Here is a 27172-nt window from a genome sequence, read left to right on the forward strand (position 1 = left end):
AATCAGACTTTTTTTGCTTGAAAACTTAACCAAAACCTAAAAAGGTTGTTTTATCTATTAACAGCCACAAATTAAGTTCCTGCAATTCCAGCTGAGCTGAGTACAGGAGATGATGCTAGGGAAATTAAAAGAATTCTGTTTTTTAACTTGTTTTGACTATGCTAGAGCAGAATACATAGCCCTCCAAATATATGTAGTATCTAACTGGGACTGAGTTTGACAATTATATTGCTCCTGTGCTACATCAGCTGTACTGGATCCCAGCCCATTTCTGGGGCCATTTTTTTTTTTACTTTTAAAGCCCTTCTCTGCTTAGCACCAAACTACTGGAAACTACTAGACAGTATGCCTAGGCCCATACTGAGATCTTCAGTAGAGGATCTCCGTGTACTCCTGCCATCGGAAGAGAGAAGGCTTTTTCAGTTGTGGCACCCCAATTGTGGAATGCTCTTCATAGAGAAATGGTTCACCTACACTTACTTTGTTATCTTTATTTGGTGCCAGACAAAAATCTTCCTTTGTTCTGTTTTCCTAAACATTTTAGATACAATTTTGATCTTGCTGATTTTTCTTGTGTTGATTTTGAGTCCTTGGGTATTATGTAATGGTAGTCTATGTAAACCAGACCCATTCGTTCAAAGGATCTACTCTGTGCAGAAGTACTATTGGATACTGCCCCATGTTGCATTCTTAGTCTATTATTGCTGTTGTTGTTTTTAAAAAATGAGTTGTGAAAAAAAAATTGGGGAAAAAATGTAAACAACTCTGGGAACATGACTGAAGGTTGGTTCAAAAATGCCTACAAAAAGTAAATATATAAGTGTGCATGCCTCCAAAGACACATCCGAAAACATGTGGGCCACCCCCACGGCATTGCTTTCAATATATTGCATCTGGAAGTGCATCCCATTTGTCCAGGGTGCAATCAGTTCTGCCTTACAGACCTTTCCCTTGCTGGGAAACACAATGGAACCAGCAGGAAAGAAGACCCAGCATAGCCCTGTTACCTATTCGATTCCCTTCAACACAGTTCTACCGTTGGTCTCAATAGATTCATCATGGTAATCTTGAAAAATATCAGAAGTTCCTTTATGCAAGGTCATATTAGTTGCCCACCCAGTCTAGTATAGTCTAAACTGAGTAGCAGCCAAACCCCAGAGTCTCCCCAGGTAATGGGAGTGGTCTTTCCATTACCTGCTAATGATTTAATTATCTGGAGATGCCTAGGGTTGAACATGGGACCTTTTGCATGCAACGGATTAGCCCTGCCACTGAGGCATAGACCATCCCACAAGGCAGCTTATGGATAAGCAAATATGGGTGGTGAATATTATCACTAAGTGTAATACAAAATATCTTCACACCATATCTTCTGGAAAGAAGAACCTGTGCAGGGTTGACACCATTGCTCTTAGAAGCTGACTCTGTAAGTGTTGTTGGTCTCGGAGTGAGCTACTAACTACATGCAGCCAAGTAGGAAGGGCTCTGTTTTTCAGATTTCTATTCCTGGAAGTGCAATGTCCTCTGGTCTGTTTATTAAGAAAATAGAACTTGGCTCCCTTGTACCTTTAGAGGGAAATGCTCATTTTATCAGGCTGTACTGACTGAAGTACTGATGTTTTGTTTAAAATGATGGACTAAATACACCATGCCTCTGGGAATAAACATTTTGAAAACCAAACCAGTCTTATTTGGACACAGCTGTTCAGAAGCAGAACTACTCTAGGAGCAGGACAGCTTCCCTACATTTTAGAATAACACAACTCATCTAAGTGGGCTACTGTGTAGAACAGCCAGTATTATAATACTGCAAACAGCAGTTGAACAGAATAAATTTCTATTGTGTTCTAAGCTTTCTGAAATATGTTCTATGTGTATATGCTTTTGTATGACTAGAAGCCCCCTGACGTACTGTGACTGTGATTGAAACGTGCCTGCACAAAGATATCTAGGCTTTTAGTTGAAATGAGCAGCTGACATTATTGAAAGTATGGCAGCACAATGGAACAGAACAAATCTTGGAAGATGCAGGAAGATTTTCTGTTCCCATGAAATTTTATTTTATTGAAATAAAGTTAACAAAGTAAAGGCAACAAAAGAAGAACATACATAACAATAAATCAAGATCACTAAAGGAGCAAAAATAATAATCAGTAATTATAATGCTTAAGTCTATAACTGATACACTTTGGAACATCTGCAGTGAAACAGCCTAAGTGGGAGCTCAATACCTAATGAAAGAGTAAAATACAAATTATACAGCATATAAAAGGAGCATGTGTGAGATTTTGTCTATGTGTGCATTGTTGAGAATAAACACAGGCTTCTCTACTTGGATGGGATTTTCTATGCAAATCTAGGACTCTGAGCCAAGAAGAATTAACTGAAAATGGGATTCTCCCTGTAGTTTTTATGCATACTGCTACTGCTTCTCCTCTTCCTCTTCAATAATAATAATAATAATAATAATAATAATAATAATAATAATAATAATAATTCTGCTTTCTTTGCACCCCCCCCAAAAAAAAACCCCTATTATGGCAGTGCTTAACAATTTAAAACAGGAAACACTTGGCCTTGTTGGACTGCAACTTCCATCATCCCTCACCATTGTCTACGCTGGCTAAGGCTGATAGGAATTGCAGTTCAATGACATCTGGTGGCCACATGTTCCCTGTCACTGTTTTAAAACAATAAAATCTTAAAACAATAAAAAACATAGTAAAGGAGTAAAACAACTGGATAATTTAAAAGATATAGTTTAATTTAAAAGATATACACACTTCCTAAAAGTGTGTGTCATAGTGAAGTCCTGTACAAGTTTCATCAGAAACAAGTCCCCGTGGGACTTATCCTGTAATAATGCAGTAAGTGTATTTTAGATTGCAGCCTCAAAATACAAATCTGGCTTGCTGATTTCCGTTACTTACATTGTTCTCCCATTCCAGTCTACCCAGACTCTGAAATCACTAGCAGCAGCCCTTTTCAGTGGTGGCTTCTGGAATCAACTTCCATCAGGGATTTGTCCAGAGCCTTTGTAAGTTTCAGGAAGGCTCTGAAGACTCATTTGTTTTCACTGGCCTTTCCATAGTGCACAGGCTGCAGGTTTTATTGGTGTTATCTGTTTTTATAGCATTGCTATTGAGTATTTATGGATTGGTTTTATACTGAATTTGTTTTGCATTGCTTGTATTGATTTTTTCTTGCATGCCACTCTGGGAGGGTTCTGCCCTTAAAGCCGGCTTAAAAACCATTGCAAAGTAAGTACATCTCAAGAAACCTGAAATCAGAAGTGGAAAAAGTATGTTCATATTGTAAAATGAGTATCCTGTTTTTCAGAAACGATTGTATACAAAATCATGGAAATGCAACGTGAGTAAATTACTCTGCGCAGGAGAGACAGAGCAAGATTTCTCTCTGTTTTTGAACTTGAATTGTATATTTTCATTGGTGAAATCTTCGCTTGCGTGAGCACTTCTCTGTTGCTGCTTTTGCTCTTTTTTCCAGTCTGAAATAGGAAGTGCTGAATTCTATATGTGATATAGAAGCGGGAATTGTATCCATGCTGTAGAAGCAGAAATATCTGAGGGTGCATTGCCTCTCATCCAGTATGGATTCAACTCCCAATTTTCAGTCATGCAGACAAGACTTAGAAGAGTAATTACTCTCTTGTTGTGTTTCTGGCAGAAGACATTATCTCTGTACGAGTCCCTAATGAGGTTACAAATTAGCAGCCTAATAACTCTTTGCCTTCTGGAGCAGGAAATGGGTGGTGTCTGAATGTCTGGACCATTGTGCTTTGGCTGATCTTGCTAGCTGCATGTTCATGTTTATCTAAATGTTTTCTGGTTTATCTTGTGCTAGGTCTGCCTTTCCTTCATTTAGAGGATTTGTTGGTTTTCTTTTCTTTCTTTTTTTTCATGTTATCCTTTGTCTTTGTGCATGTGTGTGTAAAAATTACCCAAGCTTCTGCCCATTGCTCAATGAGACCGTAAGCATTTCAACCAAGAGCCTTTTGAAGTCATTCATGTGATGGCTGCTTTGATAATGTGTGCATGTAGCACAAAGCTGAAACATGCATCTTCTCCTTAGCAAGCTGTGGATCTTGATCTGTTCTGTAACAATGGTGTTTTGTTTTGTTTTTAAAAAAATAACAGCAACAACACCCATCTTGCTGCTTGATAAGCACAGAGTGACTACCCACTCTTAAAACCCTGTCATTTTTTACAGTAAAAAATGATAAAGAAAAAAGGAAACATGTTTGATGAAAAGGTTTTTAAAAGATAAAACTTCTTCTGGTTTAAAACAAACAAATTTATATACCACTCTACATCCAAGAAAAGGTCCCAACAGCGAACAATAGAAAGGGGAAATTATGTTGTTGATGATGATGATAGTAATAAATAATAATAGAATTAAAACCTTTTAAATCAGATATACCTGCCCACTTAGGATAATACTCTGGGCCTGTTCAGACAACACACTAAGGCCTTTGCTAGTCCTACCTTAAAAAGCACGACGGAGGAGGGGAGAGCCCACAATGTAACTATCGCAGGCTGTTGCGCTAGTCTATATGTCAGGTGCGATGAGCTCATGAAGAGAGCCATCGCACCCGCCATTTTTTATTGTTTAAAGGGACGATGGGCACGAATGCTCGTGCACCCATGTAAGCATTTTTTTTAAAAAAAAATCTGTTTCCCTGCTTCCCCCACCCTGCCCCCAATGGGCGCAGTGCTCCTGGGGTAGGCTATATCACGGGGCCAGGGAGGGTTGATCCCTCCCTGAGCCTGGGATCCCCTGTGTGTCATCTGGATGCACAGGGGCAATCCCAGGTATCAGCCCAGGATAAAGCCTGGTCTAGCAAAGGCCTAAGCTATAGTTAGGCCGCTAACCTCTTTGCAGCAAATGGTTAGTGAGCATGTTTAAACCATGGTTATGTAGCCAACATGGTTAAGAATGGTTCACATGACATGCTAAGCTATAATGTTTAGCTCAAAATGCTTAACCACAGTGGCTTAGTATATCATCTGAACAGGATCTTTATGTATCTGATAATGTGGACTTTAGTCCATGGAAGCTTATGCCATAATACATTTGATAAGTCTTTAAGGTGCCACAAGGTTCTTTGTAGTTTTTTTCTGCAACAGACTAATATGGCTACTTCTCCAGGCTTCCCCCACACAAAGGTAGTCAGATCTTCCAATTGATATGATTTTCTATTTGTTTGGCACTCACATAATTAGGTTCAATGGAACATGTTATATGGTTTCTTTAATTGAACACATTATTAACGTTTCCATAAATGTAAACCTAATTCACTACAAAAACAAATATTACAATGATCTAATATTTTAAAAATATTAAACTACAGATGTAAGAATTCTCAGTTGTTAGAAGAATTGAATTTAATTGTGTTTGGCCCAGATGGTTTCAGCGCCTTATGTAATTCAGCCTTCCCCAACCTGGCTTCCTTCATATGTGTTGGACTACAGCTTCCATCATCCCCAGCCAGCAAACACTTGGCTTGCTGGTTGGGGATGATGGAAGTTGTAGTCCAACACATGGAGGGAGCTGCGTTCGGGAAGGCTGCTGTACATGAATGAGTTGACCACTTAGGGTACAATCCTATGCATGTTTAGCAAGGAAAAAGTCCTACACAATTTACATAATTCTCCAGCCAGCTGGGGCTTTTTTCTGTCTAAACATGCATAGGATTGCACCCTTAAAGAACAAAACATAACATTGGCAGACTTCAGTTTGTCTCAAGCAGGTATGAGGAGTATGGTGACATAGATAACAGAAAAATATGGGGAAACAAACTAATGCAACCAAACTAATGCAACCACACCCCTGCCTTCCTTTTCTTCCAGCAAAGGAAACTGAACCTCTACCACCCCCTCCAGAATATTCCGGCCCAGGTTATCCACCTGCCCAACCCCAATTTCCTCAGTATGCCCCTGGATCTGCTATTCCAGGTAGGTTGGTTGGTGGGGGTGTATGAGGTTTATGAAATAAGGATATTCAGAGTGGGTTCAGACAACTATTTTTATACTTACACCTAGAGTGTCTCTGCATTAAGAAAAAACACCCACACACTTAACATTTTTTCCTTTTCTGAGGTCTTTTGGCATTGATTACGGCTCCTTTAGATGGTGACCAATGGGGACCATGTGATTTGTAATTGAAAACTTCTACTCTTAGCAATGCTTCACAAAATTAAGTGAAACATTGCCATCTAGTGAACTGCAATATCCTATGATAACTTTTATTAGTGCATTATCTCTGATCTTTTTAAAAGTGAGATTATTGGGGGAAGGCAGTGGAGATGTTTTGGGGTTGACAGCATAAAGTAAAGGACCCAAAACTTCCATGAGTGCCCAATCATGAGTATGCAATAAATCTCTCATGTAGAGAAGCTCACAGAGACATTTTACATCCCACCTTTCCTCTATGTTTCTGCCTCTTCCAATTGCATCCTCACCACTACTCTCTGGGGTGAGTTGGCTGAGAGACAGTGACTGGTCCCAGCAAGAGGTTCATGGCTGAGTAAGGATCCCCCCCCCCCCCTTTAGCTATGTCTCACTTTAGCCTCTACACCACACTGGTTCTTAACTATTAACTGTTTTGTTGCTAATCCATTCACAGTTTGATAGGCATGCCCCCCCCCCCCCCGGGCATCCGAGAATGCAATCACCAGAAAACAACTTCTGCAAGTTCTTGCAGGAAGTCCTGCAGCTGCAGTCATAATTGAGAAGAAAATGGAATGAGGTTAAAGAAAATTCCGAGTTGGGTTCGAACTGAAACTACAAAAGTCTCCATCTTTGTGTCTCTTTCACGTGTCCTAAGCATCTGCCAGCAAAGAAGTAGTGTTTCTAACATAATGAAAAAAATCTGTTGCATAAGAACCCAGCCTGTTGATTTTTAAGTTAAAACCTGTGTAAACAGTAATACAGTGCGCCCTCTAGTGGATCTTCTAGCCCTTTGCTGAAACGCAACGTCTGTGGATGCTTTTTCCCCAGTTTAATGCAGTGGCTTTTAGTTGAAGAGGGGGGGAAACCCTTGCAAACTTGACTTAGAAAACATATAATGAATAATTAATTTTAATTCATTTCTGATATTTATAATTTTCCTCTGCCAGATTATCCAACAATGAAACCAATAGAAGGTTAAATATAAAACACTAAAACAACAAGAATTAAATAGCAACATTGATGGATCTTCTCAGTTTGACTGCATATGAAGATTTTTCTGTTCTCATGGGCAGACACTATCTCATCCTGGTATATTAATATTTCCCAAGCATCAGGGTTGCAATGCAGTTTTGGCAAAAATCCAGGAGCAAGGCAGTTTTTCTAGCTGGCAATATGGAGAGGTCTCCTTTATTCTTTTCTTAACCATATCCCTTCAGCGCCATCATTTCCCTCTTGACCCATTGGCTTCCCTGGAATCCATTCCTAGCCACACGCCAATTGTTTGTTTCTTTCCCATCTTTCTTTCCTGCCTAGTGATAGTTCATAATAGTCAAACTGGATACAGTGGTACTGCGATTTTTTTAAATTGTCACAAATCAGCCTAGAAAAAAGACATTAGGGCAATGCAGACAATCTTGGAATGCAATAACATCACCTGGATTCACTATATTATAGAGTCAACAAAGATTGAGAGTGCTTCCAGATGGAGGGTTCCTAGCACTAGCAATCCAAAAGCAATATTTCGTATTTTCTTCCTTAACAGAATTTTTTCCTAATAAGAAAAAAATGGAAGAGGTGGTGGGAAAACACCAGAGGGTTGCAGGTTTAATACGAAATGTGTCCGCCCCACCCCCCAATAAAATCCCCTGACTTTTGAAGTAGGCTGATCACACAATAAAATCCTTGCTTGGAAGCAGCCTGAGTGGATGACTCATATTCATTCTGGAGAAAACTGCCTGGTATGGAAACAACACATGATGCTATTGGAGGCTGGTAGTTCTGATGTCACTGTTCCAGGCAAAGCTGCAAAGCTGGCTCCATTAGAGTTCTGAATGGTTCTGACTGAAACTCGGACCGGATTCACTGACGTTGGAGCCACCAGCCCCCACTGCATAAGGCAACTAATGAACCCAACTGAAGTGAAATGGATGTTATGACTGCTCAAGCCCTATTCAGTAATTCTCCCCCACCCCCGAGGTTGCTCGCCTCCTCTGTAGCCTCCCTGTCACTGCTGTCGGCTCCCCACGCAGGGTTCTGAATCGCATGGGCAGTCTGCGTGAAGAGCCGACAGCGGTGACGGGGAGGCCACAGAGGAGGTGGGACCAGGAAGCACATCTAGAACAGACTCTCCACGCCAAACTTTTCTCTCCAACAACTGGAGGGTAGCATGGTCAGGTGACAGGAATGCAATAGAGGGGGTGGAGCCCATAAACACAGCCTCCTTCCCTCCTGCAGTGGCAGCAAGGCACCTGAAGAGGGGGCAAGTTCACTGCTGTTGACTGTCTTCAAAACTCTAGGTATTTGTTTTAAGTGTTGTCATTTTTGCTGCCTCCAGGATAAAGTTCTTCAACTTTCTTAGGTCAGCCAGTGGCTTATGGACCTCAGCCAGTTCAAGGACTGCTTAATGCACCTGCGCCTCCACCTGTAGTATGGATGCCAGCACCACCTCCAGTGCCCAAATGCCCTCCTGGATTAGAATACTTATGCCAGGTATCTCCCACTCTTATTTTCAGTTTGGTTTTCTTATCTGGTTCACATGAATTTAATTCTGGCAATCCAAATTGCGGATCAGTAGCCAACAACCCTGCCAGCTAAGCAGCTGCAGTATTTTGCTACCTAAAATACCCAAACTTTCAAAACTTTCCCCCTATCAAATAGGTTAACTGTTGTTATTAAAGAACTGCTTTCATGTATTTTACGTTGCATTTCATATATTTTTTACATTGTTTATTGTTGCTTGCTTGTTTGTTTCTTTGTTTGTTTTCCTTTTAGCTTTGTAATCTGCCCAGGGAACTTTTGTTATTGCTTGGTTATCTCCTATACATGGTAAGGGTAAAAACCCAAAATCCAACCTATGAGAATTTCTCCAAAATTTCTTCTCCTTTGATTTCCCCCCACCCCCAAAGCATTTTTTCCCTATCAAATTGGATGAGAATGGTCAAAATTCTCATGGAAGGATTTTTTTGGTGAGCACTAATAAAAATGATAGAGCCCTCCAATTCATATCAGTCATGGAAATATACTTACCAAAGAACAGCCTTCCCCAGCCTAGTGTTTTGAACTTCAACTCCCCTCAGTCACAGCCAGCATGCCCAATAGTCAGGAATGCAGGAAGTTGTGGTCGAAAACATCTGGAAAGCACTAGATTGGTCTAAAACATTTGGAAGGCGCCAGACTTTCCATAGAACATGTTAGAATTGCATTTATGTAATTCTTTTGTCACAAATTTACATTTTAATAGGTTGTTTGTTTGTTTCTAAATCATTGTAACAGATGGATCAGATCTCAATTCAACAGCAGATTGAGCTCATGGAAAGTAAGCATCTTGCTTTATTGCTTCAATAATTACTGGGCAATCAATAATTATTACAAGTTGTAAATGCTTTGCTTTATGAATCTGGGATATTTTTTGTGAGTGGGTATATTAATATTTATTTATTTATTTATTTATTAAAATCCATTTGTTAGACACTTTTCCAGCACTCGAGGTAGCAAAGAAGAAAGAGCAAATAGAACACAACAAATTAAACAAACCAACAGGAACAGGTGTGGGGGGGAGAGGAAACCCCTAGCACCAGGGGGAAAACCAAATTAACTGTTTGAATTTAAGGTCAAGCAGAAGAGATGGGGTTGCTTGTTCTTCTTTTTTCCTGTCTTTTTTTGCAAGAAAGGGTAAACAAGGCTAGCATCACTGCAAGAGTAAGAATCCAAGTGAAAGACAACACACTTTCTCTTACTTCTCTTGGGATGCAATCCTATACACGTTTAGACAGAAAAAGAAATCTTACAATCCCAGCATCCCTCAAACCATCTATGCAAGGTGGGGCATGCTGGGTAATTGTAGGACATTTTTCAGTCTTAACATACATAGGATTGTACTTTTTACTGCAGCAAGGTCATTGTCACATCTTATTATGTGACAAATAGGGCTTCTCCACACCAGACTTTTACCAGGGCGTCGGCTTCCATATTCTTTGTGGGGTTAAGATCACACCTTCTCACACACTTCCATTTTCTTCTCCACGGAGATTTCTTTTCTCTGCAACCTCTATAAGTTCCTTTATTTAGCCATTTAGATAGCTCATTATCCACGTCTTAAAAAACAAACATCAGGATAAAGTTCAGAAAGCATGGGAGAGGCTCTGGAGGTTGACAACGTCATGTGAAGGACACACAAAATTCTGTGAGTCAGCAATCTCAATCACAGGCTAAAAGCCCTGGGTGGAAAAGCTCCCAGTCAACTAAAGCTCTTGGAGAGGTGATAAGACTGTAGGTATTTGCGTGCTATATGTTTTTATATATTACTTCATGAGATTGACAAAGAAGGCTGGATATGTTAACTGATTCTTTTCCTTAACATTATTGACAAGCGTTTGAAACAACTCAACAGCTGTATTGATATTGCTTCCTTTTCAGTGATAAGTGGCTACGAAACTTGCAACAGATATGAAGTCAAAAACTCTCTGGGACAGCTGGTGTACTTTGCAGCTGAGGAAAATGATGATTTCACCCTGAATATGTATGGGGCATTGCGGTCATTCAACATTAAGCTCTTTGACAGCACAAACCAACCAGTAATGCAACTGTCAAGGTCTTTCCATTGTTCCATTTGTTGTTGTCCTTGTGTTTGCTGCTTGCAAGAGGTAAATAATAATAATAAATAATAAGTTCTTACCCGCCTCTCCCTCTGGATTGAGGTGGGAAACGACATAGAATACAAAATACATAAAACTGTTTTTAAAAATAAAACCAATACACTGTTAAAATCTCAAAACCTTTTAAGACATTTTAAAATTTGACTGGGTAGGCCTGCCAGAAGAGAGAAGTCTTTATAGCTTTTTTTAAATTCAGAAAGACTATTAAGCTGGCAGATCTCTCCCAGCAGGCCATTCCACAGTCTGGGAGCGGCAGAAGAGAAGGTCCTCTGGGTAAGGTTGTCATCTCTCCTTGAGCGAATCCTTTAATTTCCCTTCCCTAGAATTATGCTTTGTGACCATCAACAGGATTGCCTTTTGGGATTCCTCCATATGCAAGTTTATAGAAATTTCATTTGTCTTCTAGGTTTCTTAGTGGTTTTGCTCATATGGTTTCAATCATTTCAATATTTTAACTATAGGGAGTTTCTTGATTTGTTTGAATTATGAACATGTGAGCCTGCCCTGTTCACAATCTCGAATGTGAGCATGAGAAGGAGTACACCAAAAAGGATTGCAAATCACTGAACATGTATGTGGATTTGATTTGCACAACTTTCCCCATTTGATTTGCACAAATTTCTAAATCAGCCCTGCTTTAGCCTATGGGAAAATTCACACAACTTTGGAGATGTGCACAAATTTAGGAATTTTTGCACAACTTTCACAGTCAATCACTGTTTGTTAACCACAATTTCTCCATTTGCCCAAAATGAGTAGCGATCCTAAACACAAAGCTAAATCAAGCATGAGCTGAATGGTGCGCTTGAACATCACTTATTTGCTATGGTTTTCTATCACACTGAAATTCAGCCTGCATTAATGGGCCGAGCCATAGTAAAGTTTCCGACACTTGGGAACTTTACCAAGTTTATTTTGTGCAAAATGGCAGCAGCAGGTGGCAGCAGGAGTCCCCACCACTACTCACCACCATTTTGCACAAAAAACTATGCAGCCATTCACAAATGCCCAGCGGGGTCACTGTGTGCAATTTTTTCGTTCTCTCTCCTGTGAGGGGAGCACTGCTTTCTTCTCATCCTCCTAATGTCTGTGAGACTGTGGCAGCAGCAGTGGCAGCCTGAAAGCAAGGAGAGGAGGATGCATGAAAGGGGAGCCCTCTCGCTCCTGCCCTCACTGTTGTGCTGCTGGAAAACCTGCCAGCTGGCCTGACTCATTGAGGGCCAAGTCGAGCTGGCTGGTGGATGTCAGACAGGAGTCTGGGAGTGGGGAGGTTTCGAACCAGCAAAGCTCATCAAGTTCTATCCCCACCCCTATCCCTAGTACTGAGGCTGCATTGCCCATTTTAAATGGATCAATGTAAAAAATGGCAAGATTATGTTTACATTTCAGACTATTAAAGGCTTGTGATTGGTGACGGCTGAACATGCGACAGTTGTGTACTCATCTGTGCATGCACTCCTCCTTTCCCAAGAAAATATTTTGAGCTAAGACAGGGGTTCTCAAACTCTTACCCTCAGGGACTCCTTGAAAGAGATGAAAATGACTGAAGCCCACCGGTCACAAACTTGTAGTGCAAGGGCAGAGCCAATCAGAAAACAGCAGCAGATGGAGACAGAGTTTGGCCTTATCTGCTGGCAACGACTGATAAAATTTTATATTGAACCCCTCTTTGGAAAGTGCTAAATCTTTGCCAGAGAGATTTCCTGGTAGGAGGAAGTTTCATAATTGAGCTTCCCTCCAGTTAAATGCAGACTGTTAGGGCAGGTGCTGCAGACTCCAGTGATAGTTGGCAGTGATAGTTGACAACCACTTTAAGAAAACCTTTTCTAAGCACAGCAAGGCAAGGGTGGGGAAACTGACAGCAAAGTGACTTTGGCTAATAATAACCCTGCAGGTCATGTATACAAGGCCAGATCCAGCAGTATCGAATTAATCAAAATGGCAAGTATTTAGTAGCTTTAAGATAGGCAAATGCTAATGTAATGATGCACATGTATATGAGCTCTGAAGGGATCTCCCTAAATGTGGTCAAATCACCAGCCCAGGGGTTGGACCAGGAATATCTTAACTTTTAGGAAAGACACCATTTTTAAAATATCTGCAAGACCAGCTCTCCTTTGATTAAGTTGTCCATATAAAATTGCTCTGCTTTGCATTTGTGATGCTTCTGGCAATGGATTGTGTCAAGCCCATTGTTTTCAGCACAGAACGGCATACTGTCATCACTGGGGAGTTTTCTTGTAAGTTCTTTGTGGCTTTGTCTTGTTAGACCTGGCACCCATTGCACCTTTGAAGCTCTTAGAAAAAGGGTATAAGAGCACCAAGCCCTGAACCTTCAGGGTGCCATGTTGGTTTACCATTCATTTCTGTTGGATCTGTAACATACTGGGACCTCACTACTGAAGTCATCCTGGTCTCCCACTATCAGCAGGATTCCAACCCGTTTTTTGAAATGTGGCAAACTCTGGAGTTCTGTGGACAAAACCCAGTTGCCCCCTGGTGGTCCATGGATAAGCCCAGAGAGGGAGATCCTCCAAAAGGCATGGAATGCTATTGTTGTGCCACCTGGCTCCACCAATTTTTACACAGATTGCCCAAAGTCTGACTATCACGGCAGAAACCCACTACAACACCTTTTAAATAGACATATTTTTCTTTGCCTGGTGAAATATAGAGGAGTTCCAGTGCACCCCAAAATGACAGTTTCAGGAATGGGTTACTTGAATCCAACGAGACATGCACCCCATTTTCTATTGCTCTCTCTCTCTCTCTCTCTCTCTCTCTCTCTCTCTCTCTCTCTGTGTGTGTGTCTAAGTGTACAAATCCAGTATAATTTTGGAGCATATTTGGTTGGAGCTTAGAATTGTGTCCAGGGCTAGATCTACACTGCTGCTTTATAGCAGTATTGAAGTGCACTGATAACTGTGTCAAATTCCTACCATTCCATTATGGTAACGCTATATCCCTCTTCTGGATTTATGCCTCGCCTTTTGGATAATGTGGAATAAAAAGCAGAAAGCCACACTATGAAAGTGGTATATAGAATGTGTAATGTGCCCCAACAGTTATCAGTGCACTTCAGTACTGCTCTAAAGCAATAGTGTAGATCTAGCCCTGGTGGATCCTCAAGCCCTTTATTTTTCCATGGAAGCCCATGAATTCTTATTTGTGTGTTTCTGCACTAGACAGAAGTATAAGGTTGGCTTTCATTCTAACTGCTGCATTTTTTCTTATAGCTTGAAGTTCAGGCCCCTCTAGGCACAACCATTGGCTACGTTAAGCAGAAGTGGCACCCCTTTCTGCCTAAATTTTATATCCAAAATGAGGTCAGAGAAGATGTACTTAGAATGGCTGGGCCTTGTGTGCCGTGCCGCTGTTTTGATGATATTAATTTTGAGGTAAGCACATTCTAAAAAGCTGGATTTCTTTGTTTCTTAGCAAGACCTTTGATGCTGAGAATATATTGTATCTGAACGTTAATTGCATTATAGTCATAGCGCTGCTTCACACCTAATTGTCGGGCACAAGCAGGAGTGAGTGAGCACACTGTCCCTGGTGTCACTTCCACTTTCAATTAATAATCTATGATAAGTTCATAGGTTGTTAGCATGACATCCAAATCTGGACACTCTGGGTTGTTTCATGGTTAAACAACCCGGAGTTAACCAAACAACAAATCATGGTTACCCTAAACTACCCAGAGTATCCAGGTTTGGATGTCACGCTAACAACCTACAAACAGGGTGATCAATAGGGGTGTGCACGGACCCCCCACTCCGCTTCTCTTCCAGATCCGCGATTTGCGGATCGGCCTGCTTCGCTCCGCCCCCGCTCTGCCTATGTCCGCTCCGCTCCGCTGTGGAGCTCCGGATCCGGATCGGAGCTCTGTTTCCCGCCCCCCCCATAGGCTTGCATTAAGCTAAAAAAGTATACAACTTTTTTTCTGTGAAAGTTAGAAACCTCAAGTTTGGCACCATGACACCTCATGGATGTATACACATGCACGCCAAGGCTCAAGGCAATCCCATCATCCCCTGATTTTTGGGGAATTTATGAAAATCGGACACCCCATTCACACCCCTTTCGATAGCTCCGTCAATTTGCACGTTCGAAACCTCAAACTTGCCACCATGATAGCTTATCCAGGGATACAATACACATGCATGCCAAGACTCAAGGCAGTCCCATCATCCCCTGAGTTTTGGTGGAGCTTAAAGCTGCAGACAGCTCAATGGGGCCATTTCAAAGGAAATCCCAAGATGCCATGAATTGGAGAGTAGAGAGATCAACCTAAATATGAATCTTCTTCCACACTTGAAAAATGGATTTGGAACTTCCAAAAGTCTAATTGAGCGCAGGAAGGACTTCTCCCCTGAGTCAAAGCCAGACACAAACCATCCTTGCGAGGCGGGCAGGGGAGGAGGGAGGGAAGGCAGGCAGGCAGGCAGCAGACATTTCTGGGGGCATAAGGAAGTGAGCCAAGGATAAGCCAGTAATGCATATAAAATGGAATAAATAAATAAATAAATAAATAAACAAACAAACAAAGGAGGGGTGGAATTAAAAGCAGCAGTGTTGCTGAATAAACAACAACAAGAACTTTTTTAAAAAGGCTATATCTGTCTTTTACCAGTAATAGGGTGGTGGTGGTGGACGTGCCCAAAGGGGGAAACATCAGCCATTTGACTGGTCCTGTCTAGGTACCAGTCTTTTAAGAAGCTAATGCTCACTTCAACTCATGATAGGCATTGCTCCACTGAGTTACTCTTTGGAGGGCTCTGATGGCCCTCCAAGTACAGGAGAGTGAGGGCATGTCCACATGCCCTAGGGGAGCTCATCCCCTTGTACCACATGTATTCAGTTGTTCCCCAAAGTTAGGGTGGGTAGCACTGCTGTGTGTTTCCTATCTGTAGTATATGATTTCAGGTTGTGTTTGTGCATTTGGTGGAGCTACTGTTTTAAAAACACTGGGAAAACTCTGTTCAGAGTAGAAAGAGAAGTTTCCCAGAATCCCAAGTTACCTGTTTTGCCTATCCCCTCCTCCAACATTGGGATCATGTGATCATGACCGGGAGTTGACTCTGCCCCTCAGCAATCGAAAAACGTAATCTTTTCCCCGTGTTTACCCTACTTTTTAAAAATTTCTAGCGTGAACCGCAGCACGCAGAGAGCTGAGAGTAGGCTCAAAATGACCCCCAGCCATGACTCTCTAAGCACAAGAAGATTCAGAAAGATAGCTTCAAAAACAACACAGTTATCCCCTTTTCTTTTCCGCAATGCAATCCTATGGGCAAAATGTTTCAAAATGGCGATCAAAGGGTCCGCGGAAAGAGGATCGCTCCAATAATGGGCGCTTCTCTTTGCCTTGCTTCTAGGGGTCCGCGGTCCACTTCTACTCCGCCTCTGGGCAAGACGGAGCAGGCCAATTCGCTTCTGATTCTCCGGTTCTAATCGGAGCAGAGCACATGCCTAGTGATCAATAGTTGTTAACTGAAGGCAGAAGTGACAAGCACACTGGAGATGGCACACTTGCTCACTTTCACTAGATTTCAGCAATTTGTGGGTTAACCCACAATAACCCAGAAATTGCCATTACATGCAAAACAGGCCAATGAGTTGACTCATAAGAGTTGATTCATAAGAGTGAGGATCTCAGAGCACAACTCCCTGCTTTGATCCAGCTCTGCAAAGGCCTTTTGTTTTTTTTATTTAGGTTTTCTCTGATAACTTATAAACAGATTGGCTCAGTTCACACAACACTTTTCTGTACTCAGTGGGCAAATTCCACTCAAAGGTGAAGTTTGTAGGGTGTACTCACTACACAACATGTTCCAACTCCACCATTGCGTGTGTGTGGCCTCTTATGGAGTGGAGTAAAAGTCAATGCAGCTTTTGATTGACAGTTCCTCCACCCTTTCTCCTCCCCCAGTCATCCAAATGGCATCTCATCAGCCATTGCTGCAAAAAACCCAATCCCAGCGGCTCTCCTAGAGTGGCACTCCCTCCTTTCGCCGCTCTTGCCAAGGAACTCAATGGCTACTGAGAAACTCCACTCCATTCCACAGGAAACTCTACTGAGCACTGCAGCCAACATGCAACACAATGGTTGTGCAGGAACTCTCCTCTGCACAGCGTGGAGATTCAGGATGGAGTGGTTTTTTTAAAAAAAACCTCCTCCACCCTGGGGTGGAGTTTGCCCTCCAAACATCGCTGTTGAGAAAAGTGTTGTATGAACTGAGTCATTCTCTAGGCATTGTACAAACTGTAAAATTGAATATTACAATGGCAATCCTACATACAAATCTTTTTTAAAAAATTCTAAGGTCCAGTATGGAAAACATGACAGCGCAATAGCTAGCATACACATCCCAGGAGAAAAACAACTATTAATATTGCAAGGACTAAAACATACTGAAATCTTTACAAATTATATGAGTGACATATAATAATTAAGGTGAGTAGCAATAAGAAAAATGTTTCCATCATTATAGGCTTGGCAATTCTATTGCTTATAGAAACCTGAATAACTTGAAGCATGCAATCTGTAATCTACCTAATGAGCTCTACAATTGTGCAAAATTTCAAACCAACCTGATAAAAATTGCCACAAGTACAGCAAGTTAAAAAGTGCTGAAAATTGATACATTTACATTCTGTGCATGTTCAGTGTCATTCTGAAGCGAGAATGCTACCAGCACTCCAAATCTTTTCAAAGGCTTATGTTGCAGAGATCTACTGTATCTATGTTCAAAGTCTTTTCCATTAGTTATGGCAAATTACCTCACAAGGTCAGGGTACAAGTTACTACACAGATTGAATCACAGAATAGTGGAGTTGGAAGGGGCCTATGAGGCCATCAAGTCCAACCCTGTGCTCAATGTAGGAATCCACCTTAAAGCATGCCTGACAGATTGCTGTCCAACTGCATCTTGAATGCCTCTAGTGTAGGACAGCCCACGACCTGGGTAATTGGTTCCATTGTCGCACTGCTCTAACAGAAAGTTTTTCCTGATGTCCAGCTGGGATCTGCTTCCTGTAACTTGAGCCCATTATTCTGTGGCCTGCATTTTGGGACAATCGAGAAGAGATCCTGGCCCTCCTCTGTGTGACAACCTTTAAAGTATTTGAAGAGTGCTATCATGTCTCCCCTCAATCTTCTCTTCTTCAGACTAAACATGCCCAGTTCCTTCAGTCTTTCCTCATAGGGCTTTGTTTCCAGACCCCTGATCATCCTCGTTGCCCTCCTCTGAACCCCCTCCAGCTTATCTGCCTCCTTCTTGAAGTGTGGTGCCCAGAACTGGACGCAATACTCAAGATGAGACCTAACCAGTGCCGAGTAGAGGGGAACCAGTACCTTGCATGATTTGAAAAATATACTTCTATTAATACATCCCAAAATAGCATTTGCTGATTTTGCAGCCACATTACACTGCTGGGCCGGATCTACACTACTGCTTTAAAGCGCTTTATAACGGTTATAAAGCGCTTTAACTGCTTTAAATTGCTATAAAACTGTTATAAAGTGCTTTAAAGCAGTAGTGTCAATCCGGCCCATATTCAGCTTGTGATCTACAACCACCCTACTGTGTGTTGTGGGTGGTTAAGAGGGCTTTAACTCTTTGCCCCCTTGCGGTGATTCCAGTCTTGGTTCAGGCACTCACATCTCCAATTTACATTAAAAAGGCATCCATTGTAATGTAATTAGGTAAAGTCTTAAACCTCCCCACTTTAGTGTCCTGATCTAGATTAGATCCCATATGCTTACTTCTGAGTAAAAAGGATGGGGGGGGGGAATAGCCACATCTATGAAGTAACATGTAGGGAATTAGAAGCTAAGGCTGGCTGATGTCTTACCTGATGTGCCCCGTGATCAGTAATGAGGTGCAATGTCACAGATTGTTCTGGCTTAGAACTTCCCCTCCATGCACCCACACTTTTCTCAGTTTTTAGGCCCAAATCCAGACTGGGAAGATGGTGTGTTTGGGAACAGCAGAAATGACCTTCATTGTCTTGGTCCTGAATTGCCTTATGAAGTATCTGGGCTTTACTCTGTTGTAGTCCAGCATATCTGGAGGACACCAGGTTTGAGAAGACTGTTTTAACTCATCCTGCGAGCTACTGATGTAAGCAACAAACAAGCATGTGTCAACTTAAAGGAGGATTCCTCTAATAATTCCTCTAAGGCTCAGATGCTTCATAACACAATATAATTTATTGGCATTGACATTTTTACTTATTGATTGATGTTGATGTAGATTTATTGACGATAAATTATGTATGATAATAGCACTTTATATTAATTGGTTTGGGTATATCAATATTTTTAATTATTAGTATGATGTATTATTATGTACTTTCTGTTTTTAATATGTTCACGCTGTAGCTTACCAGACTGGATATTTACTCTATATGTATAATTAAATATTTTTTGAAAAAGAAGAAGAACTGCAGTGAATATTTTTACGTATCTGTTTAAAACAATCAAACAAACAGGTGAAATCACTAGATGGGAAATCTACAGTTGGAACAATTGTGAGGAAGTGGACTGGCATGGCCAGAGAGGCAGCTACAGATGCTAGCATCTTTGGAGTTCAGTTCCCAGTGGATCTTGATATTAAAATGAAAGCCGTCGTGATTGGGGCTTGCTTCCTCCTGGTAAGTCTTATGTCTTGGATATTGCAGTCCATTTAAACCAGGGGTACAGAACTTAGTTCAGCCTGAGAGCCAAATTCCATGTTGGAGAACCTCCAAAAACAAAACAGGATGGGGCTGATGACGAAAGGAACCAGGCCAAAAAAATAAAAGTACCTGGGCATTTTAATGTAAGAATCTTACTGCCAGTAACTGAGCCTTAGGAGAGGCACGCTGACCATAGGCGTGTGCAAGGCCTGGGCACACTCTAATGTCTCAAACAATAACTGCCGAATTAAGGGGGGCTTTGAGTAGGGATCCGGACGCAGCAGGAACAGGCCTCTGGCCGCCCTCCAGCTGTTCTGCCACCGTGCTGAAGAACTGCTGCCTCCAAGAGAGCACCATTGCTCACAGAAGCAGGAGTGAAAAGGAATGGCTCTGCTGGGAACCCCTCTGCCAGGAGCTGTGCTTCATAGGGGCCAGGAGGAGGAGCCTTGAAGGCTACTATCACCTCGTGAGCCCCTCCTCCAGCCAGTGTCACCACAGTGCCCCACCAGCACTGGGGCTTGAGGAGCATCTCCTTATTCCCACCCCACCTGCCTGCAACAGCAATGACCCTCCCACTGTCAGGCAAGCCAAACACGAAGTGTCTACAGTGTTTAATAAATAAATAAATAAAAATAATGTCCTTTATGATTGAGTATTCAATAAATGTTCACCTTAAACAAAATCCCTGGGTACGCACCGTAATGAAATGTGCTGCACACACCTATTATGCCAACCTTTCAGAATGTAGAACAAATGATCAGTGGTTGGGGCATGGGAAGGGGGTGAGGCCTTCTGGGGAACCCTGGAGGGCTGCATTTGGCCCCCGAGCTTGAGGTTCTGCACCCCTGATTTAAACTGATGTTGTGATCTTATGGTCCTCTGCACTGAAGCATTGGCTCAAGGAAGGTGGCATAAGGGTATTCACACCAACCAAATCTTTCTGTGGCACATTTAGGGCTTGTTCCCCTCCCCAGCTGGTGTTCTTATAATGACAGGAGACAGGGTGGATGGTACTGATTCATGAGAGCGATGCAGGGAGTAGAAAGCAATTCCTTGCCATTGCAAGCTCTGCCATACCAGCATAATCCATTGCCTATGCTGAAGTAGTGTGACATGTACTTAAAGATCACATTATCCAGCTGCTATCACAGGATAATAACTGGAGAAAAGTGCTTTCAATGCAGAGGTCTGGGAACTAGGGAGAAGAAGGCAGGAATCCATGATTAATGGATTATACAATTGTATTGAGAGCACAGAGCTGGCTTTAGGTTTCAGAAGATGCTTTGTTGGAACCACCCAAATAAATGAGGAGGGAGGCTTCTCCTCCCCAATTATTTATTTATTTATGTTGGATGTGATGGGTGGGCAAGTGTAGCCTCCTAGAACAGTGGGACGAGGGCTGCGGTGGTGGTGCACTTCCTCTCAACACCAGGCAACCATGGTATAATTGTCCCCTATGCACCGCTGCATTAGTGACCACCCAGTGTTCACTGGAGTGCCAGAAAAGGAGCTGAGGCCTTCAATGTCAGCAGCACTAGGCCTATAGCCACTGTCCAAGGATAATTCCTTATGATTCCAGGCATGGTTATGAAAATGGCTTATGTGTGAATACAACAGGACTTATGGAAGTAGACTTGGTCTTATAATTTTGTTCTGTTACAAGTCATTGCATTGGCAGTAGACTCTTAAAGAAGAATTCAGTAGTGTAATGTTTATTACTCAAGATGTACCTGGCCAATTTTGCTCATTTTTGTTTTAAATTGAAGCTTGAGCAGTGTAGACATGCAGAAAATTTTGAAAGTTTGAAAAGGTATAAAGGTCGAGCTTTAATGGCAATTCATTTCCTCTGTGCCAAACAGGCAGGGCAACCCCTCTGCCAGCAGGATGACAGACTGCCTTGCTCGGCCAATTGGTGTAGAACGAAGGCAGGCCCCAGGCACCTGCCTTCACAGGCTGCTGTTGCCAGTGGGGAGAGGGAAAGGAATGGAGGCGGACAATCAGGGTGTGTGAGGAAGGGAGCGGGGCCGCACTGCATGCAAATTTCAAAGGTGGGATTCATTATGCATGAGCCGCATTTGCATTATTCATGAGCCCTTCTGTGGTGAGGGGCAAAAAAAACAGGAAAGAAGTAGGACTACAAGCATCTATGGTGACTTGAGCTTTACACTAGCACAGATAGAAGATACGGTCACCTATTCCCCCAGTGTTTCCCACACATTCACCACACAAGGTTCTACGGATCACATTTTAGATGTTCTCTTCAGTGGTCCCATCTCAATACTTTTTGAAGTAGTGGTTGTAAATATATATATTTATAACCACAATATATATATAAAGACATTTCTGGATTTTGGTATGGAGTTGTACAATTAATATATTTTCTTTTCTTTTGCTACTTAGGATTTCATGTTTTTTGAACGGCGGGGCAACAGGAACAGACGTAACAGGTCAACAGGGGTGCATGGTGCTCGTAGGGTGCACGGTGTTCATGGGATGCATGGACACCATGGGAGACATGGACACCATGGGAGACATGGACACCATGGGAGACATGGACATCGCAGGCGTTAGCTCAGACCAAATTTGCATTACGAACACCTCTAAGTAACCATGGCTGTTTTGCTTAAACAAGTTACAAATGCAACATCTAAGAAGAACGTTAGGGTGTTGTTGTTGTTTTTAAGTTGCTTATTTCTATAACTTACAACTATGGCTGTAGTCCTTATACCACTTATGTCATAATATTCCATATAAGCAACTCAAAAGATTACACAATACCGTGGTTGCTTTCTTTTATTACTTTGATGCATCAGGATTGTTGTGTGTATATATACTATAATTATAAGAATAGATAATATGAATTGTACTAGCATTCCAGACTCCCAGCTGTCAGCAGCAGATGGAGGGGCAAAAATCTGACCCTGTATTTGCTATTGCTGCTACTGCCACTACTGTTAAAAGGCCTTGAAGTGACAGTAGCCAAGGAGGTGGCCAAACTTCATTTCTCCAAGTTTACTTTAAGAATTTTCTTCTGCTTGATTATTCAAATGTTTGTCATTATTATATCCTGAATTGTTGCGACTGTTTTGCACAGCGGTGATTGTGTTAACCATGCTGAGCAGTTGTCATACAACTAACATAATAAATGAAGCAAATAACAGTGATACTACTTTGACTTTGAGAAGTTCCTTTACAGAACAGAATTGCACATTCCATTCAGACACACCGGCACCTTGTAAAGGTAATCTCTGCTCAGTAGAAAGTTTCTGAGTATGGATTGCCCATATCAGTTTAGTCCACTATACAAATGGGTGATGATATGAAAAAGAACAGCAACTCCGGGCTTCTCTACAGTCAAGGAAAAATCCCACACCTTTACCGAAGCTTCATCTTATGGAGTCTTTGCAGGATTATGATTGGCACAATGCACACTCCCCCCCCCACACACACACACTTTTTTTTTCATCATTTGTTTTGTTGGCACGTTCCATATGTTCCATTTGTACAGCAAGTAGATTGCACGGCAATATTATGTTGATTCTGAAAATACACCACTTTGATTGCAGTTTATATTTATTATTACTTCATTTTCAGCATGTTAAAAATGGCAGAATAAAGCTTAGAAATAATGGGAGAGGCACTGGAGGTTGACGTCATCATGGAAAGGACACATGAGTAACCGGCCATGAGTGCATGATTAAAGCTTTATGTGAAGAACCCCCTGTATCCAACACATGGTAGGAGGGGCTGAACCTTAGTATCTTATTCCCACCCCCTTTTCTCTCTGATTCGTTGCTGGGGGAGATAAGTGAGTGCAGTAGCCACTGCTGAGTGCAAGGATATTTGTATTACGTCATGCTATCCAGTGGAATTTTGGGATGTTTTTAGGATGTTTTAATAACGTATACTATGTTTTTAATCAGTTTTATATATTTTATCCTTATTGTTGCTCCCCGTCTCGATCCAACCAAGAGGCGGGTAAGAATGTTTTTTATTATTATTATTATTATTATTATTATTATTATTATTATTATTATTGCTGCTTTTAAACTTGTTCATAAATGATCTGGAATTAGGAGTGAGCAGTGAAGTGGCCAAAATTGCCAATTATGTAAGGTGGTTAAAACAAAAAAGGATTGTGAGGAGCGCCAAAAGGATCTCTCCAAACTGGGAGAATGGGCATCAAAATGGCAAATGTGAGTCAGTGTAAGCAAGTGCAAAGTGAAGCACATTGGAGCTAAAAATCCAAAATTCAAGTATAAACTGAAGTAATCTGAGCTAGCAGTGACCAACCAAAAAGGAGATCTTGGGGTTGTGGTGGAAAGTTTCTGGTGGTCATTTGGGTACTGGAGTTGCCCTCTGCCCCTTCCTGGTTGGGTGCCTTCTACCAGGACCTACCCACCCCCCGTATCAGCCACAGAGTGAGGTCAGATGGCAGAAGAGCCATACAGACCTCATTTCCATTGAAAAAGTCGGGGTAAGTTCCTGACTTTTTTTCTGTGCAGCTTTGCAGGAAAGCACTGCGGTGGCTGCAAATCTGTGGCTGCATCATATAACTGATGCAGTGCAGATTTGCAGCCAATTCAGGGCATTGGCCATGTATAGACAGCTGTCTGGATAGACAGCTGTCTGGATAGACAAATGACACTACATGGCTGTCACTCATAATTTGGAAGACAGCTTAGCACATGGAAAGCAGCCACCACATCTTCCAACAGTTCACACAGTTGTACACACATGGAACAAACATGCAGAGACAAATATGCATGATTTCCACCCAAGATTTATTCATGACTTCTACACATGTATACTCTTTGGGTATGAAGGCATCTACACTCATTGTTGCGAGGGTAGAAGGAAGTTCCCAGAAATAAAGACACAGACACCATAGCTTTGGGGTAAAATTAGGGCCTCTTTATTTACACATGGAGATGCTCACTCCATGGATCTGTGCGTGAACGTGCGGGAATCTAATCGGTTTAGCTACAGGCTCTAGCCTGTCCCTCAGGGCGAGCCACTCAGTTGAAAACCGGGGTCGGGTAACCCGGCCCCCCTTTCAACTACACTTAGTGTTTGGTGATACTGCTCCGCATCATCCCCACTCTGGCTGCATAGTCGAGTAGATGATGCCAGAGGGTCTCAAAAGGCAAACCATATCCTGGCACGCCAGCTGCAAAGCTTGCGAGGAGCAGGACCTCTGATCTGCGAATCACCATAAAGGTGCTGGAGTGCTCACCGTCCCTATTCTGCCTTCCCCGATTCCCGCACAAACCCTGCCATTAAGATTAACCTATTTAACCCACCCTTTCTAAAGATTGAATCCAGTATGGAGTAGGCGAAAACCTGAGCATCGCTAGAAGACAGGGAAAATTCCTACTCAGCCCCTCCTGCAAAGTAGGCGACTGGTTTTGTCCCACACTGGTTTAAAGGGAGGCAGGGTGGGGGCCAAAATCGAAAGAGGCTGGAGCCACGCTGGGGTGAGCCATTATAGGCTGGCACCACCCCTGTCTCATGTGGATTGCGCGCATGTCTGGCACGCGTGTAAGCCTTTCTTCTTTATTTCCACCTCCCCCCCCCCAACAACCCCCTCACACCCAAACTGTTCTGGATGGGCGCGAACCTGACTTATGGCCAGCTGCATGTGCAGAAAATCACCATGGGTTGTATCCAACACAATCCATTTAGAAAAGGCTCGTCAATCCAGCAAAGGCTTCTGTTTGATCAGAAGTGGGTAGAAGGTATTGTCACCAGTTCCCCCTTCCCTCTGCAGTCTGCCCACCCCTCAAATATCTGCTCCACATGGTTGGGGAACCAGCGTAGGATATGGCATGGAGGGGTTGGGGCAGGAAAAAGGGGGAATTGGCAAAACTGACTTCCTTCCTCTTTTGTCTATGGTCTTTGCTGTAACTCTACTGAAGCTGATGAGAACAGATCCCAGAAGTAAGTTTAGTTTCCTTTACTTTGAAGGCCACATTGCTTCCTTCTGTGGAACAAATGCATAACCACGTTGAGGATTAAAGCAGTGCTAGAAACACAAGGGATCTTTCTCTTATCCGTTAGGCTACAACACCGCTCCATTTATTTCCCTGTTCATAAATCCAGGCTTTTGAAAGTATTATAAGATTTTCAGCTTAGAATGTGTTATTTAATTCCTTCTGGTTTAGATAAAACTATTACATAAAACATTTATAGCATGAAATTCCCAGATGGCTTTCTCTTAAAGTTGTCTTCAACTGTGTAATCATTATGAATTGCTATCTCTCACTGCATATAGGACAAAATACACTTATGGAAATCATAATGTCTTGCTATAGGAGCTGAAAAGAATATTGACTGGTTTGATGATGTATTGCTGAAAAAACATCTATCTTTTTGAAAAAATCAACCCCATCTAATAAAACTATTGTACTATTATAATTGCAAAGGGAGAGAGGGGTAATGATAATTCAATGATAAATACAAATAAAATTGCAATCCTTTTCAGTTTTCTGATATTACCACAACAATTAAAAATAATAATCAGTCACTATATTTTGTTATAACATTCATTCCAAAAATTGTAATTCTAAAAATCAGGTGTGCATGTGTGTGTGTGTGTTTTTTAAAAAAAACTATTGTAAATAAGGGTATGTCACTAATAGCTTACCATTGGCTTAATATGCTTAAAGCATAAACAGTACTAATAAATTCATGAAACAGCTCCAGTGTAACTGCAGATGACAGTGCAATCTTATACACATTTGTTCAGAAGTAAGATCCACTTGATTCAATGAGGTGTACTCCCAGGTAAATGAATATTCTAAACCCATTTAATACAACAGCCTATGAACATGATTTACCAGTCTTGTAGGCCTGTATTCCTTGTGACTCAACAAGACCACTATAGTTTATGCATTGTAGCCTTGTAGGCTACAGATATTATAAGTGGTTTATTGCCTAAACAGCAAATGCCTCGCATGTTTCAAGCAAAACTCTTCTTCGAGGGCAAAATCTAGGTTATGTTCCTTAATGAGTGGAGAACCTATCTATAGCAGATCAAGAGTAAAACTTGCTTCTAGGCCAAACATGGCCAATGGCCATATATCAGATGGTGGGTCAGAGTCCAGAAACTATCCTATATAGTAATAGTAGTGAACTTATTTTCATTATGTCAATGTAGATAAAATAGCACCATCCACTCACAAAAGGGAGATGTCTGCAGGAAAACCTGAGAATTGCATTAGCACAAGAACAAAAACTTTAGGGGGGAATACTAAGGGTGGGAAAGACCCCCACCCCCATCAAAGAAAGCTAAGTGTCTCTTGGGTGGAGTGTTGGGAAAAGAATGGAAAATCAGGAATGGGTAGGGGAAATGAAATAGAGTATCCTGACAGAAGTCAAACTGCTTGGCTGGCCATAACTCTAAACAACATGAGTACGCCATGTGCTGTGTCCAGAATCCGAGGCAGCAAGCCTGTATGCACCAGATGCTGGGGAACATTTTTATTTATTTATTTATTATTGCATTTATAGCCCGCCTTTTTTCCTCCAAGGAACCCAAGGTGGCATACACAACCTTCCTCCTCTCCATTTTATCCTCACATCAACAACTCTGTGAGGTGGGTTGGGCTGAGAGTATGTGACTGGCCCAGTGGGTTTTCATGGCTG

General features: G+C 41.9%; 1 protein-coding gene across 4 annotated transcripts in view; it reads left to right on the forward strand.

The window, feature by feature from the left end:
• LOC134402588 (phospholipid scramblase 2-like) overlaps positions 1-22694 on the forward strand; it is a 50803-nt gene extending 28109 nt beyond the window's left edge. The window contains exons 1-9 of one of the 4 annotated variants that reach the window (XM_063132144.1): positions 2798-3260; positions 3340-3372; positions 5871-5975; positions 8551-8681; positions 9465-9507; positions 10608-10834; positions 14083-14244; positions 19340-19501; positions 21926-22694. In XM_063132144.1, the coding sequence (XP_062988214.1) occupies positions 3360-3372; positions 5871-5975; positions 8551-8681; positions 9465-9507; positions 10608-10834; positions 14083-14244; positions 19340-19501; positions 21926-22096 (1014 nt within the window). In that variant the 5' untranslated portion in view covers positions 2798-3260; positions 3340-3359 and the 3' untranslated portion in view covers positions 22097-22694. Of the gene's footprint in view, positions 1-2797; positions 3261-3339; positions 3373-5870; positions 5976-8550; positions 8682-9464; positions 9508-10607; positions 10835-14082; positions 14245-19339; positions 19502-21925 lie in introns of those variants that run through there. The other 3 variants (XM_063132141.1, XM_063132142.1, XM_063132143.1) reach the window with 3 other exon arrangements.
• Positions 22695-27172: the final 4478 nt, after the last annotated feature.

The sequence above is a fragment of the Elgaria multicarinata genome, chromosome 8 (genome assembly GCF_023053635.1).
Source record: "Elgaria multicarinata webbii isolate HBS135686 ecotype San Diego chromosome 8, rElgMul1.1.pri, whole genome shotgun sequence".
NCBI lineage: Eukaryota > Metazoa > Chordata > Lepidosauria > Squamata > Anguidae > Elgaria > Elgaria multicarinata.